Source organism: Thermobia domestica, chromosome 14, assembly GCF_964235325.1.
Source record: "Thermobia domestica chromosome 14, izTheDome1.hap1.1, whole genome shotgun sequence".
In the NCBI taxonomy this organism is placed as follows: domain Eukaryota; kingdom Metazoa; phylum Arthropoda; class Insecta; order Zygentoma; family Lepismatidae; genus Thermobia; species Thermobia domestica.
The window spans coordinates 177,713,164-177,730,866 of NC_137467.1; the positions used below are offsets into that span (position 1 = coordinate 177,713,164).

At 37.9% G+C, this 17,703-nt stretch overlaps 1 protein-coding gene across 1 annotated transcript; it reads left to right on the plus strand.

Moving 5' to 3' along the window:
* The first annotated feature begins 14,287 nt into the window (after nt 1–14,287).
* Nucleotides 14,288–15,763, plus strand: LOC145670123 (uncharacterized). The gene has a single exon (XM_081738493.1). The coding sequence runs from the start codon at nt 14,288–14,290 to the stop codon at nt 15,761–15,763; it is 1,476 nt and encodes a 491-aa protein (XP_081594619.1).
* The last annotated feature ends 1,940 nt before the right edge of the window (nt 15,764–17,703 follow it).

Genomic DNA, 17,703 nt, shown 5'->3' on the forward strand with positions numbered 1-17,703 from the left:
CTGAAGCATTCGTCTATAGAGAAGATTACGGATGATTTGAAAGATTATGTCCAAAACAGAGAAAGAAACTGCTTGAACGTAACATCGCTCTATTTCCAGATCTTCAATGAAAAGGAAGAAGGTGAGAAACCTCCACCACTACAGCTGTTGTTCAAGAAAGAATATGTGAAAGAAACTATATGTGACATGAATTTTCGAGTATCTCCAGATTATTATTTTCAAGTGAATACTTTGATGCTGTATACTTCCATCGCAGAAATGGTTGAAGTTGACGAAGAAACTTCCTTGGTAGATGTGTGTTGTGCCATTGGAGGAATTGGATTTATTTTTGCTAAGAGTTGTGCTCAAATTCTTAGCATAGATGTAGTTGAAGATGGCTGTATTCCCGTTTGTGACTTATCGTTTAGCTTGATTGAATCTTTTGGCCATGTAACTTAGATTTGAGTTACGGATGGATAACAATTCCTAATTTATTCTCTCAGATGTTATGAGTTGTGTTATGAATACTTCATTTGGACTTTATATTTCTGCAACATGTTATGATGTGATTAATTTATCTTATCTTTGTATTAACTTTGAGTGTTATGTTTACCTTTATTTTACTTTACATGTTCAAAAGAGATCTGATTGTGTTAAATTGAAATCCATGACATTGATCTTAAATTGAAGTTTCTAAATGTAATTATTGCCTTCTGATCTTGTTGTCGTTTTGATATGATAACGATCTTAATTATAAATGATGTTGTTTGTATACAGATGTCATTCGCTCAATGTCAAAGGGAACCTCTAATTTATAATTCAATATAACCCACTAGTTAGCTATAATTTTGAATAGACTCATAAACAATATTTTTAATGAATCGACGTTTTTCTAATACGTAATTAGTAATAAAAGAAAAATGTTATTATAAATCAATTGATATATATATATATGGAGAAAGAAGAGAAAAGAAAAATATTTATATTGATGTAATAATAATAATTAATACGAGGATTGATGTAATAATAATTAGTACGAGGGCTATTCAAAAAGTGAGTGTTTTGAAAATATCCAGGGTTCTTTCCTTCACTGTAATACTGTTACGGAATTCCCGTTCTGGGCGACATTTACAGCGATATATCCCTATATATCCCTATTATAATTAATCTGTACCTATATTATCAACATTGATCAGAGGCGCAATAATTAAGCATATAGCTTATATATAATTAAAAGAAAGAACGCTGTTATTGACAGGACATGTTGTCATGAGTAAGATTATTAGTTTGTTATTGATAGGACATGTTGTCATGGAAAACATAATTATTGGGAGGATACGTACATAAAACGGTATGGTTGTTATTGATCCATAATATATGTATAAAGGAAAGAATAAATCGACGTTAGTTGGTATGTATAATGATATAATTCATTGAGATAGATTAACGAATTAGGGCTAGAACTTGAATTAAAAGGAATATTTATCGTTCTAAGCAACTCGCAGTATCGGGAAAGGATGAAGCAGCTGTATCTTTTCTTTTGCTCATCGTCCCTAATTAAAGAATTGTGCCCTTTCTTCGGGTAAGTGCTGTAATGTACATCAATTGTGTCACTGGAAATGTAGGTGGTTTAAGAGTTTGTAATGCTTATGATTTCTTTATTCATCATATTAATATTAAACATACATGAATTGAAATTAATCCAAAAAAATGACACTACTAAATAACAAAAATATAACAAAAATTGTTTTCTGTCGAGTAGATATCTTAGGAGTAACAGGCAGAAATGTGTAGTGATAGACGCCCTAACGTTAAAAAATAATAAATGTACTTGCGTGATCCTAATAAAATAAACCATAACTACAGTAATGTACCTGTATTCCACTGATAGATTAGTTTTCAGAGAGTAAAACTTAACACACACACACGTACATACTGTAGACATATTGGATTTCCCTCATATTATTAATATTCAGTATATAAACAAATCAAGATTTAATAACGATTTTAATTTTTATTTTTTTCTCTTTATTTTCTGTGGATGATGAGAGACAGTCACAACTTGGAATAATAAGACAGTCAGCAAACATTTCAAAATTCTCTTTAGTAGACGATTCCTCATTCTTCATTTTGGTAAATTTATGTAACCTGATGTAACCGAAGTAGTCTGTACAAATTATTAAATAAGTCCAGAATTCCATTTAACTTGCACTTTCCTGAATCCTTACACGTGCGTACTTTGGATGTTTTCCGTTATTTCGACGGCCATCTTCCTACTTTGGTTGATATAAAAACGTCCCAGGACCTGGAAAATGGGAATAGCACACGAGAAGCGGTGAAGTACACGAGGAGCGAGTGTGAGCAACGGCAGGAGAGATCTATACCAAATCCCACGCCAATTCGATACAGAAGCGGAGACATGGAGACCACCAATCGAGGCCCAAGGACTGAGGTACGGAATACTCATCCAAGATCCTAAACGCCCTAACAACCTTCCTTTTCTTTCTTCCTAAACAGACTCTCGACTCTCTCTTTTTTTAAATATTTGTTCTTATTTATTTCTACCCACATGCTCTACAAACTAAAAACGCTCGTCGTCTTCTCAGATACCTCTCAATTCTACCAGTGAGCTATATTTCCCAAATTAACGATTATAATTTCCTTTCTTTCTTCAAAACGACGACGAAAGCATTGCTACGGAATGCATAAGCGTAAGATGATGGAGATGCTGATCTTTTTTCTCTCATCAGCGTAAGATGGTGATCAAATGGACTAGTTTTCTTTCAAATTTCTAAACTGTTTTCTCTTTATTCTTGATGCTTTTCAGAATCACCTCCAACTTCCCCGCCACAAACCCTCTTGAAACTAGTTTTGTTTTCTTTTTTTTATTTTTGAGCGATTTACTATGCTATTCTATAATTGCCTTTCTTTCTCTCTCCTTTTCGGAGAGTGGTGGAGCCCCAATACCTCTTGTGTATGTTTTATGTGTTGTATTTAATTTTTAGTGTAGGTATAGCATATTTAAGGTCTTGACTTGTGCCCAGTGGTTTTATTAGGTTGTATTATATGTTGCGAATACTAGCGGACGAATTTTGATACTTTTAGAGGATATTTTTAACTTAAGTGATATTGTCTATTTCGATCCCGCGGCCTGTTCGTCTCCTAAATCGACTAAATTCGCACGCAATTATTTAGAACAACTTAAAATAAGCTAGAATTTAAGGAATTCAAGGAAAAGGAAGCGATGCTCAGTTTGTCCTACGTCAGCGGATAAGAAAACGTCTACTGTCTGCTATAAATGTCAAAGATTCATCTGCACAGTTAATACTGTGTCTTTGTGTGAAGAATGTGCGTAGGGTCAGAATGTAGAGTACTTCTGTAGTGAAAGTACGTTATTACTTGTTGCTAATAATTTCTAATAGCATTAAAATTCACCTTTGTACAACATGTTACGATATGAATAATGAAATATTATTCTGAATTGCAATAGATAGTGTATTTTTACTACAATAGCATGCCTATGAACCAGTAGACATTTCCTTGTACACATAATCCCTTGTACAACCTTCAAGCACATTACGGCCGTGTGAGAAAATAGCGATGAAGCATACATAAATTCTGAATAAAAATTCCAACTACTTTGATTACAATAGTAAACCTGTGAACAGGTACAAATACGCTCTTGTACAAATCAGTTTTTGTACACATAAGCCCTTGTACAAACTTCAAGCACATTACAACCGTGTGAGAAAATAGCGATGAAGAAAACATCAATTCTGAAACAAAAATTCCAACTTCTTTGAGTACAATAGTAAACCTGTGAACAGGTACACATATACCCTTGTACAAATAAGTTCTTGTACACATAAGCCCTTGTACAAACTTCAAGCACATTAGAACCATGTTAGAAGCTAGGGATATAGCAAACATCATTTCCCAAGCAAAATCTCCAATTTCATAAAGATTAAACATCAAAAAGAGCACCGGGTCATTTTGACCCACCAAGTGTAATTACGTAGGAAAAATGCCAAGTGAATCTAAGGGTTAAAGATATAAACGTCAACTTGAGTGTCCTGCCCGTGACAGAAAACTACCAAAAGTTATTGTACTGAATTACTAAATTTGAGAATGTTGTTCGTACTTATTAGAAGTAATAATTTGCACGTGTACTTCACATTTACCAAATTTTGGACTATGCTAATAATATATTTCGATTTATTTCAATTTGAAAACTTGTCCTGCCCGTGACAGTGGGCATGTCACTGGTGGGATAGTTTGTGTACATTGGTTATTCATGGTAGAAAATGATTCTATGTGCACTAAAATAAAATTTTTTAAGCATGAACATTATTTACTTAAATAGAGGATTATCTATTACTGTCAGTATGATGTTTTAACTTAAAATAAGTGTCATATAAATATTATCATTAGCGTCACCTTTTTGTTCGTTTCAAGGGAGAAGTGGATGGGATTGGAGTACGTACAAAAAAGCCAGTATGGAACTTTGTGAAACAAAAGAAAGTAATTTTAGAATGTGCTGCTGAATTCGTAGTAGCTTCAAGTTCTTCGTTTCAAAACATATATGTTTTACTACTAAAACTATTTTACTACTAGTTTTAATGGTATTTTTTGTCGTTTATTCTTGTCCCGTACCTTATCATTAACAGAAATTTAAAAAAAAAAAAAAGACGCTTTGAATAAAAGACGGGAAAATGCTCTTGTCAATTGAATGTCTCCAATCAAAATAGTTTTTTCCCTTCAATTTGAAAGCGAAAATTTGGTAGTTCGTCGAACTTTTAAATCAGAGCTTCATCCGTGTAAAATCATTAAATTTCTAACAGACTTTTATTCAGATTCTGAAAATGATGATTCCGAAAGCCATGAAGCTATCCTGAGGAACGACTTAGGTGTGCATGTTAACAAGGCTTGTGTTAGACCAGCTGTTGAAGATATTGTACAAAGAACATTTTTGTTGATGGAATTTTTCTCTAGTGGACAGAAAAAGAAAACATAGACATGCAACTATCGCACAAAGCCCAGTGGAAGAGGACGAAGAAGTCAAGGAAATTCATATGAAGACCGTAAGCGATTGCGGTAAAAATTTTCAAGACTGTTGAAGATGTGTCTTACGTGCATTTCGATCAAATAATACATGTGATACCAGCAGTGCCGTGCCGTGGGGGGAAGAGGCGAGCGGGATGACGGCCCCGGGCGTCAAAGTAAGAGGGCGCAAAATTCAGGAGGAAAAATAATATATATATATATATATATATATATAATTGAAGGAAAAAAGTATTAAAAAGTGCTCAAAATCAAGAAAAAGCAGGGTTTATTTTTGAAAATTTTCTTACGCGTGGCGCCAACCATGGTGACGCTTTGCGGCTGGTCTGTCGACCTCACTCATATTTACGGGGCGCCGTCGCGACGCGTCGTATACTCCTGCCCCGGGCGCTGATTTCCCACGGCACGGACACTGGATACCAGCACCTATTTTAAATACTGTTAGACAGTGTTTTGTACGAATTTCCCAACAAGGTGGGTGTTAATGGGCAAATAAAACCATTTCCTAAAGTGTAGGTGGTGAGAAATAAGTGTACGTCATATTATTATTTTTATGTGATAAAAGCGAGTCTCAAGTAAAGTAAATAGACTATTTGTGTACAATGCTATAACCGAACAGCAGAAATTGACTTATTTTTGATTTTATTTCATTTTTTAAATCATTCTTATTGAGATTTTGTATATTGATTCACACGGTGTCCTGCCCGTGACACAATAAAGTTTAGTTTATTTATGAATACAAATATTTGGCAAATTTCTCATCATTTATACTTTTCCGTTTAAATAAAAACATTTTGAGCTAAGAATTCACAGAGTTTTGTAACATTCTCTTGGTGTGTCGAAAGTCACTTCTCTTTTTTGTCTCCGCCCATGACAGACGTTTAGGGATTTTCTACTCTAAACGGAAAAAATACTGAAAACATCAGCTACATATACTCCTAAGTCTGTACTGCTCATATATCATACAATTAGCAGAATTTATGTTGTACTTTTAGAAATATACATATTTAAAGCATCAAAATTGTAGTGTAAATGTCCTACCCGTGACGATGGAATGGCCAATATACAAAATGTTGATTTAAGGTACACTATGCTTTGTTATTGGGTTCTTACTGTGTACTATTAAATCTCTAGTTCCACTTCCACTTCTGGGGGAAGGAGACGCTCCCCCTCCTATGTTCCAGCAGCGACGCCTTGAACATGGGGTGTAGTAAGAAAGGTAAGTGCAAGGGTAAATCTCTAATGTAAGAGAATATGCTATTTCGAACAATACACACGGTGTTACAAAAAGTAGCCAACAAAGCTTGGTACATGAATACGCCGTAAAACAAAGCAAACAAATCCTAATTAACACATGTCCGAAAACACCGGTACTAATGAAACATGCTGAGAGGCAACGCTAATTTTGATATGTGAACATTACATTCTAAAAGTATATGTATTTACGACTACACAGATTTCTTTATTCAATACCTGATTCTTTCTCAGAGAGCTAAATTCGAATCAGAGACATAAACTTTATTACTGACGGTTGTTCGCGGTGTATTGACAATATTTCATCTCTAGACCTCTATCTCTTACAGAATTACTAGATTACAAACTGATTCATACAATACTTAGCTACTTTCTAGTGTAAATTGAATTTAAAAAAAATCATGTAATTAGTTATATAGAATACAGTCAAGGAATTTGAATTCTTTTAACATTCAAATTATAGAAAACTTAGATCTAAATCATAATAAATAAAAATAAACTAAGTAGTCATTTGGTTCTTATAATTTGGAAAAGAAGGTAAAGGAATGGAAATAAATTCCTTCCCGATAACTTACATGCCAGGAAAAAAGCCTGGAATATTCCAATTTTTAAATTTTCCTTAATACCGGAAATATTCACACAACCCATCACTAACTTTGATATAAAATAATTACGCAGCACGGGTATATAACACCCAATAGTGCTACTTCAAAAAGTAATTTAAGATTTTACACATAGATCAACAGGAGCAGCAGAGTAATGAGCTGCTTAAAATCATATCATGGATAGATATTTAGCAAATATTCTCTTACTTATCACTGGCTGTTGTCACGATTCATGTCATTGTAATGAAATATTAGCAGAAAGTTAATACTTTTTGACACAGGTAGAAAACAATTATACTTGGAAATTAAGGAGGTGAATTATTTACGAAGTACTTTACATCCGCTGCAAAAGTGTTCAAATTACCGTCTTTCCATTCGTGCTGCCATCTATGATTATTAACTGTACTATTGCTAATGACTATTTCGTTATATCTACTTTCCTCTGAATTTGTTGTGAAGTTTTTAAAACCACGTGTAACTCCACAGCTCTATAGATGAAAGTCACATAGTTCAGATTAGCTCCAGACCTTACAGCTTCTGTCAGTTTACATTTCCAATCCATTCAATAAATTCTATATAGTATCACCTTATATTCAATACGTAACTTACATACGGTACGTAATAAGGGGTCATCCAAATATTAAATAAAACGATGCAACGGAGACGAAGGGATTCGGCCTTGCGTTACCAAGTGTGACAAGGTTGGAGGAGGGGATTTACATTTTAATTTGGGTTAGTTAACGTATGTTTTTAAGTTAACTGTAATTTTAATTTTTATTCTAAGGTTTATATGCGAAACATGGACATACATATTATATAAGTATATTGATAATTCGAGCTATATGTATCTATTTTTCTCTGGCCCGGCAAAACAAGTGATTCTTAACTTTCTAGTTTTCTTTTGTATTAATTTTCGTAGTTTTGCTGCAATATGAAGGATCAAAAATTCTTTTTCACTGTACGAATTTCCTTAAATTTTGGATCCGTTTTTACCCTACTTACCCAGTAAAGGTTATATATATATATATATATATATATATATATATATATATATATATATATATATATATATATATATATATATGAATTTAGCAGGTAGACTATGCTAAGTCACTTTTTGGTCGAAATTGAGGTAACAATACTTTTTAAATAGACTATGTTCTTTCTAGTGGTGTAATAATGTAAGTTTAAAAGCATAAGTCTAAAATTACGAAATTATAACTTTGTTTAGTTTATTTCTGAGGTCCAGATATATTAAAATCATTACCATAAACATAATCAACCATTATCAATCCACTGCTGGATAAAGGTCTTTCCAAGTCTTCTCCATAAATGTGAATCTTGAGCAATTCTTTTATAAGGTTACTCCCCAGTTGTTCTTGATTTCGTCAAACTTTCTTGTATAAGGACGTTTCCCAGGCTGTTTTTATCTCGTGGTATCCTGTCTAGAATTGTTTTTGTCCATCGATCATAATTTCTTGCAATATGTGTAGCACATTTTCCAGCCCAGAATTATTTCATTAGTAGCAATCATTAGTTGCGAAATAATTCATTTCTATTGTATACAGGGTGTTTCAAAACAACACCGACAACGTTAGGGAGGTGATTCCTGACACTAAAATAAGACGAAAAGTATAGACCAACCTAGGTGCACAAATGCTTCCTTTCCGAAATCTTTGAGTTTTTTACATCCCACGTTTACGCCGGTTAGGCTAAAGGAGACAGTGATGATGAGTAATGAATGAAATGGTGGAATAAAGAAAGTGAGAGAAAACGGGAGAACCCCCGAGAAAACCGCCACACATGGTGTTTGTCCACCACAAAGTTCACTTGGCGGGGACCGGGTTGGAACCCGGGACCCCTAGCACCAGAGGTGAACGCTCTACCACTCAGCCACCGCTGCCCCGCTTCCTTTCGGAGTTATAGGCTGTTGAAAACATGAAAAAATGAACTTTAAAGGCCCATAGCTCCAAAACAATAGAGCCTACCGTAGTCGGGTCAAGACTTTATACAAAAATACATTTTTCACACTCCTGCAGTACTTACGCAACAATTTTTATAGAGGTAGTTAGTGAGTACTTCAGATTATATGCCAGTAACAAAATTGTCTGTACAAAAATTGTTCTGTGAACACCTTAGGATTCTGAAACATGTATTTTTGGATAGAGCACATATTAGTTCTTAAGTAAACTCTTGACCCGACTACGATAGGTTCAATAGTTTTGGAACTATGTACCTTTTAAATTCATTATTTCATGTTTTCTGCAGCCTATAACTCCGAAAGGAAGCATTTGTGCGCCCAGGTTGGTCTATACTGTTCGTCTTATTTTGGATTCTGCAATCACCTCCCAAACGTTGTCGGTGTTGTTTTGAAACATCCTTTATATTTGACCTAAAAATAGTTCAAATCCACTACTTTTGGAACACAGACACGTTAGTTTTTGATCTTCAAATCTGACAACACTGACTCAATGATTTAAATCAACACAATGTGAGGACCTGCATATGGTCTCGGGGCTAGCACGCTTCACTTCGGTTCGCGTTGTCCCGAATTCGATTTCCGGAGGGGGTACAGTTGAACGACCGAAGTGGTTCGGATTCCATTATAATCATTAGCTCCACGTCTCCTTTAGACGCCCTAACATAATCGCACTGAGTAAAATGATTGGGTTGAAACGTGACCACGCGGTGTGGTTAAAAAGATTTAAACCAAATTGGGTTGTTTGGGAACGATGGATGGTCACTTGCAACCCAATTGCATTAGCTGTTGGATCAACAAAATGACTATATATGACAGGAGAGTATTCAAACCAACACTTGGGTCATACCTGGTTAACGAAAAGTGTCATGATGCGTGAAACACATAGTCCAAAGAAAGCTGCTTAACATGGTCAATTAAGTACTACAAAAATTACAACACATGTTTGTTATTTACTGTCTATTCAGTCGAAATTATACAGAGTTATATCTCGACAGAGCACGATTATGATAGCAACGTTAGCTCCGTGCCAAGAGAAAGGCTACAAGAGGTAGAAAATAGCGCCAAAAAGAAAAAAAATCATTGCATCGATACCACAATGCATGAATAGCAGTGCTGTAATCTTTTTTCCCACCTTATCTGTTATTCTTATGTCCTAGCATATAAGAATAATAGATGACGTCACTGTTACTCGTGTAACTGTTGTCAGGCTATTAATAAGTTTGAAAAACGATTATTTTGGCCAATTATAGGACACATAGAACATTATTTGTCGCTTCGCACAAATGCCAAATATGTTGCGCAAAGCTTTGAAATAACTACTTACTGGCTGTGAGAAATAAAAATATTCACAGCCAGTAAGAAATTATTTCTGATATGCTCGGAACATGAGGTAGCCTTGGTTAACAGCAGTTAGCTCAATCGGTAGAACGCAGACTTATGGATTCAATGGTTACGAGTTCGAATCTAGCCTAAGTCAAAAGATTTTTTTGTCCGAAAACTGCCTATTGACACTGATTTAGACGATCTGAAGGATGAATTTATCCGACTCGGCTATAAACCAACAAGCGTTCATCAAATGTCTCGCAAAAGCAAGACAGATAACAAGAAAATTACGATGCCACTATTTTTGATTGCTCTGGAACGAAGTACAGCTATTAAAGAGATCTATGCTATCAACAACCTACTTCATTATAAGGTCCAAATCGAACCATATAAGCCTCCCTCGGTGCTACAGTGTTATAGATGCCAACGCTTCGGGCATTCACAGGACACCTGCCAAGCGCATCCGCGCTGTCTCAAATGTGGTCAATTTCATTTTACCCAGTCCTGCAGTAAATCCGACTCCTCCACACCCGCCACTTGCGCAAATTGTCAAGGAGATCACCCGGCAAATTACCGTGGATGTCCAGTATTCAAATCCTATTCTGAGGCTCTTAAATTGCCGGTACAGCAGCCGAGAAAACTTCAAGATAAAGTGGAGAAAACTGTCAATAAACCAGCAGCAGAGACAATTCCCGATCCCACTATTATTAATGTCCAACCTATGGCTACGGAGAATGAAGACGCTGCAGCCCCTCCTGCTTCCCACATCCAATCAGCTTCTGCCGAAAAACAGGAGAGCCCCAAAGAAGACCTGGACCTAAAGTCTATTCTTTCATTCCTCAAGGGGTTACATTTCCACAAAATCATAACGCATATTAAACGTGGTATTACTCGTTTCCGTCAAGCAGCAGACTCAGCTTCCAAGGCTGCAGCAGTAATAGAAACAATAGCAGAAATGGTTGACGATGGCTGTTTCTAACTCCAGCGTCCTTCATCATACACTTATCCTTGCTACATGGAATGCAGATGGTCTCGAGGGGCAGAAACAAACGCTAATTAGATTTCTCACACACCATAGAGTTGATGTCATGTTTGTACAAGAAACACACTTTACTGCTCGGATCACTACTTGGCGACTACCCAATTACATTGTCTATCGGCAGGATAGAGTGGGCTGACAGAAAGGAGGATTACTACTTATAATGAAAACGGCTTTCCCAGTCAGGTTGGTTACAATACCACCCCTACTTACTTTGGAGGCACTTGCTGTTGAGCTAATAACTCCAGGCGTTCCATTAATATTGGTTACCGGGTACAGGTCCCCGGCCACACAACTACAACCCACAGACTCCGATGTCATCGCAAACTTAGGGCCAAAGGTCATTTTAGCTGGAGATCTTAATGCTAAGCATGGAGAATGGAACTCGATTACTTCAAACAGTGCTGGAGACGATTTACACCAATATCTCCTCACGTCCAACTTCAACATCAGTGCTCCGCCAGACCCAACTCATCATCCAAAGTTCGGCGGACAACCCGATGTGCTTGACGTCGCTCTTTGTAAAGACGTATCCTTTACTGTCCATCCTTATGTCATCTCAGACTCAGACTCTGACCATGATTCAGTCATTTTTCACGTCTCACACCGCAGCATTGCCCATTGTGTCCCTATTTTTAAGCAAATAGAGACCGATTGGGATATCTTTAAACAAAAACTAAACACTATGATCGATCTCCGAGATCGGCCAGCTACTATTGAGGACATCGACCAAGCGGTTTCTCACATCACATTACCACTTCGAACAGCAGAGGCAGCGAGCTCCACTACCAAAATCTCTCCAACGCACAAAGGACAATGTGACAGTCTACATCTGCAGATCTATCTCCATTTAAAACGTTGGGCTAGACGCCGATGGCAGCACACACTACATCCAGCATACAAAACATTATGGAATAAACTGCGTGCGAAGCTCAAGATGCTCACACAGCGACAAAATCAACAGTACTGGGAAGATACTTTTCGAAATATCACAGCAAATGATCGAAAAATTTGGACATTCTCTAAATCCTTTCAGCGTGCTACAAATGCTTCCAGAGCTAGAGTCCTTCAAGGCCCACAAGGACTGACTCAAGACCCACAGTCGCAAGCGGATATATTCGCTGACTCCCTGGAAGAACAGTTCCAGCCTAACAGATCACGTCTTGATCCCTATCTCAAACAGCACATCCGAACCACACTACATAGCCTAACTACACAAAACCCTGTACATGACATTATCTTAGTTACACCTCGAGAAATAGAAAAACATATCAAATGTCTGCCGGCGAAGACAGCATCCGGGCCCGACAGAATTCGATCTGATATCCTAAAACATCCAACCAGAAAACTACTGGTCTTCCTAACCTATTTATTCAATGCCATTTTTCACTTATGCTATTTCCCGAAGACCTGGAAGGAAGCTCGTATTATCACCATCCCCAAGCCCGGGAAGAATCCACTTCTCCCGGAAAACTATAGGCCTATAAGTCTTCTGTCACACCTAAGTAAACTCTTTGAACGTGTGTTTCTCTGGAGGCTGAAACAGCATGTAGCTACTAGAGACCTTCTAACATTTCATCAGTTCGGGTTTCGTGCACAACATAGCACTACTACACAACTTGTGCGAGTAGTGGATCATTTAACAGTGGCTTTCAACAGAAAACAACACACCCTTGGAGTCTACCTGGATGCCTCAAAAGCCTTTGATAAAGTATGGTTAGCTGGACTTTTATATAAACTATACACGCAAGGTTTTTCAGATCGTCTTCTGCATTTACTGCGTTCCTACCTCATTGGCAGAAAATTCCATGTGTCTGTTGACGGTGTTAAATCCACATCTAGACCTATTAAAGCAGGTGTTCCATAAGGCGCTGTACTTTCACCGCTTTTATATAATCTGTACACAGCAGACATCCCGACCTTACCACATTGCTTTGTTGCTACATACGCCGACGATACTGCCTTTTTCACGACCAGTAGCTCACTTGCACAATGTTACATATACATGCAACGCCAACTCATAAGTTTTCAAGAATGGGCAAGACGTTGGACAATCAAAATTAATGCAGACAAAAGCTATGCTGTCATCCACAGTCGGAGACGCATCCGCGTCCATCGAAATCTAAACTATGAGAAAACACTCATTCCTCATGCTACGCACGCCAAATATTTGGGTGTAACTTTAGATCGTGGTCTAACGTTCGCCGCACACATTAGAGACATAAAACAGAGAGCATTACGAAAAATCTCAGCGTTGTACCCCATCTTGCGCTGTAGCTCCCTTTCTCATGAGGTCCGAGTTCACATCTTCAAAATTATAATCCTCTCTACCATCTCTTAAGCATGCCATGCCTGGCAACATGCTTCCCATAGTCACGTACAAACTCTCGAAAGTGTGCAAACTCGAGCTGGTCGTATAATCACTGGTCACGACAGATATACACGAAACAGCCAAATACTGGAAGACTTAGAGCTACCCACTGTGAGAGACGTACTACGGCATCTCCACAATAAGTTCTGGCGTACTTTACCCAGACATATAAATCCAGCTATAGCTAATATCGGCACCGAATGCGCACTGCGGAACGTCCATCGAACGCCACGCATTTAAAATCTCTCCAGAACTGGTAAAGAAGTCATAATCAGCTACTCTGCGACAGTTGCAGATGTAGTCTGCCATACATACCAAAACAATAGTAACATCCAACAAACCACCAGCACATTTTGGTATATTCTTTATAACATAGTACTCATAAAGCCTGATACTCTCCGCCCCGATACTCTATACATAACCACAAAATTACCGTGACCGTGACCGTGACTTAGTTGGCCCCGTCACTATTGATAAACTTCTAGCTTTTACAACTCTAGCATTACAAAACATTCATCCATTTATCCGTCCACATATCTTACAACAAATTACTCATGCTGCCCGCATCATCTTCCACGCCTCCTTCAATGCGACCTATTCAAACACTGATGTCTATTTTCATACCACAAATCTTTCGTCCAACCAATAACTATTCCCACATACTACCTCTTATCATGGGTATTGTCTTTCTGTTCCTGAACATTCGATCATTATCCAAACACAAACTGCTCTTTGACACGCTCCTGTTGGAAGAAAATGTGAATGCCTTCCTTCTCAACGAAACTTTTTTAAAACCTACTGATACCATCCGCTTTCTCCGTTACAACATCCTTCGCTGTGATAGCCAGATTCTTGCTCAACGAGCTAACGGCGGAGCAGCCATTGGCTTCTACCATACTTTGCCCTTTCGGCGCCATACCTGTCCGCTTCCCAACCTTCCAGAACATGTTATCACAACGTTGTATTTCCCAAATATCGCAATCACTCTCATCACAGTTTACATCCGACCTGGACATCAGATCCCTCTTGCTTTTTTTCAACACATCTCAAATACTTATAAACATTATCTCATCATGGCAGACATTAATTTCCATAGTCGCACAGATAATGAACGTACTATGTTCTTACAGTTTCTTACATCGCATACAACAGGAAATTTTCATCATCTACAAAAACCGTCTCGTCCTGTCTCTCAGACAACGCCTGACGTGGTCATTTCTTCAAACTCTATAACTTCCCACTGCACAGTCGAAGTTCTCGATCTAATTGGAAGCGATCTCGCACCTCTCAAACTTACTTATCAAAACACGCACGCCCCACAAATTGCCAACACACCACTTCCTCGATTAACACTTCGTTACGACAAAGTCGACTGGAACAAATATCGTGATCATATTTCCCAATCTCTTGCTAATCAAAACCCACCAGCTACGGAAGAGCAGTTGTACGAGAGCATTACTACAATCAGTTCTACCATTTCCAATGCATCAGAACTCTATATTCCCTGTTCAGCTTCTATTCCATACAAACCACAACTACCACCGCAATACTTAACTATGATTCGCCGCTCTCGGCAGCTCTATCGCGAATATGTGCGCACTCGTAACCCAGAAACCCTTCATCACCATTATCAACTGCAACGCACTGTTCGAAATTATCTCAAGGCATATAAACTGAGAAACTGGGTGAAAACTTGTAACAACCTCAATGAAACTAGTCACCCTTCCAAATTCTGGAAACGCTTTAACGCTCTGTGCGGTAAATACCCTAAACCTCACTATCCTCTACTCCATAATGACACACCACTTCAGAGTGATCAGGAAAAAGCCAACGCCTTTGCAGACTACTTGCAGGAAATTTTCACACCCACACCACTTTCCGACATCCCCGCTCAGCATCCTGTTTCCCACCTACCTATGAACTCTCCTCAGTTACAGCCCAATATATCACATACGCTTCCAAATCATCCACTTACAACACCCATTTCCACAGCTGAAATCATCACTGTTGTTAATCGCAAACGAATCTCTGCTCCAGGTTTTGACAATATAACCTACCGACACATTAAGGAAAGTCCTCCTATACTCCTGACACTTCTTGCCCTCATTTATATTTTCATTCTCCGTACCGGATTCTTTCCAATGGACTAGAAAACCTCTAAAACACTCATGTTCTTGAAGCCAAACAAGCCACTCACTGCCACATCTTCCTATAGACCTATTCAACTGACATCTACTAGCAAAATTCTAGAACGCATCATCGTTAAAAGATTGCACCCGTACCTAGAATCAAAAAAATATCCTTCCTATTCACCAAGCAGGTTTTCGCCCATCTTACTCTATCAATGATCAACTCCTTCGCCTCACCAGTCTCATCACAAATCATTATAACTCCGTTAAACCATCCTGCCTACTTCTGTTCGACCTTGAAAAAGCCTTTGATAAAGTCTGGCATCTGGCACTTCTTCATAAGCTTTTACAATTCAAGTTTCCCATTACATATATTCGCTTCATCTATCACTTTCTTGTATGTCGTCTTTCCTACGTCAGCATCAATAATCAACTTTCTCATCCTATCTTCCTTCTGTCAGGAGTACCCCAAGGTTCTGCTCTTTCACCGTTGTTATATATCATCTTTGTGGCCGATTTCCCCGTACTTCCTCCTGATGTTTATTTATTTCAATATGCAGATGACACTGCTTTTTTGGCCTTAGAAAATACTATCCACCAGATCAATCACGCTCTCCAGGAAGCCATTAATCGGTTCACTAGTTGGTGTCGGAAGTGGAGTCTTACAATAAATGCCGCAAAAACACAGGCCATTACTTTCATACCACCCCGAAAACGCTCTAGGGTTCACCGCAACCCGTCACTGCTCTTCCTCACAGTTAATGACACTCGAATTGTTCCAACTCGAACCGTTACCTATTTGGGCATTCTTTACGATTCACACCTCACATGGAAACCTCACCTGAAGAAAGTAGCTGCCAAAGCTTTTCAGCGCCTGCACCTCCTAAAGCGCCTAACTGGCACTACCTGGGGCCTACAAGCTAAAACAGTTCTTAACACATACAAAGCCTTCATGCGCCCAGTCCTTACCTACGGGTTTACCGAATGGGTTTCCGCTCTTCCTACATACTACGAAAAGTTACGTGTCCTTGAGCGTCACGCATTCCGCATCGCACACCGTATCCAGTTACCCAGTCCAACCCGCGACTTATATAATCTCATCACATTCCCCGACATCACGCTTCATCTCGAATCCCTTCGTCAGAAGTTCATCACAGTCCGATATATTTCTCACCAGCCATTACTCCTCGATACAATGCACTATCATGCTCTTCATCCTGTTCGTCCTCGCTATGCCTACTCCCCACTCAGTCTGCTATTCACTCTCGACTGCTATACACTGCCACCTACACACTCAGATTTACTGTTACTCGACGACTATCAAATTCATGCCCATCTACCTCACTTATTTCCATAATTTTCAGCACAGTAAGTCCTTCTGTGTCTAACAGGGCTCCTTATGTCCTTATCAGCCTAGAACAGCCCCTAGGCAGAAGATAACTTCATCTGTCTTGCTAACATGTCCTGTGTTGTCCTGTGTATCGCACCTCACTCCATCACTCACCTCCATTATATTCTAAACCATAGCTGAACATATACTAATCTCTACACCATCAATATTTTATATTTATACTTCAAAGTTTGTTTTTTGTGTATGCAAATATTTCTCCATGTTACTTTCGATATATTTATATTTCTTTATTTATCTATTTTTTGTGGTTACTTTCTTCATATTTTCATCTCTTTATTTAGGTTCCTTTCATTCTTAACGTAACAACTCATCATTTACTTAATATATAAATGTTTACCTTACCACAATTTTATGATTATGATCGCAAAGATCATAATGTCCAGGTTTGTGATAATAAATAAATAAATAATAAATATAAAAAAATCACTTAGCCCATCAACCTGCTAATCCTTAAGCCCATCAAAGTTTGTTTTATGTGTATGCAAATATCTATATTTCTCCATGTTACTTTCGATATATTTATATTTCTTTATTTATCTATTTTTTGTGG

Bases quoted from the DNA above. Each gene is read 5' to 3' on its own strand.
- LOC145670123 (XM_081738493.1), top strand. From the start codon at position 14,288: ATGGGTATTGTCTTTCTGTTCCTGAACATTCGATCATTATCCAAACAC.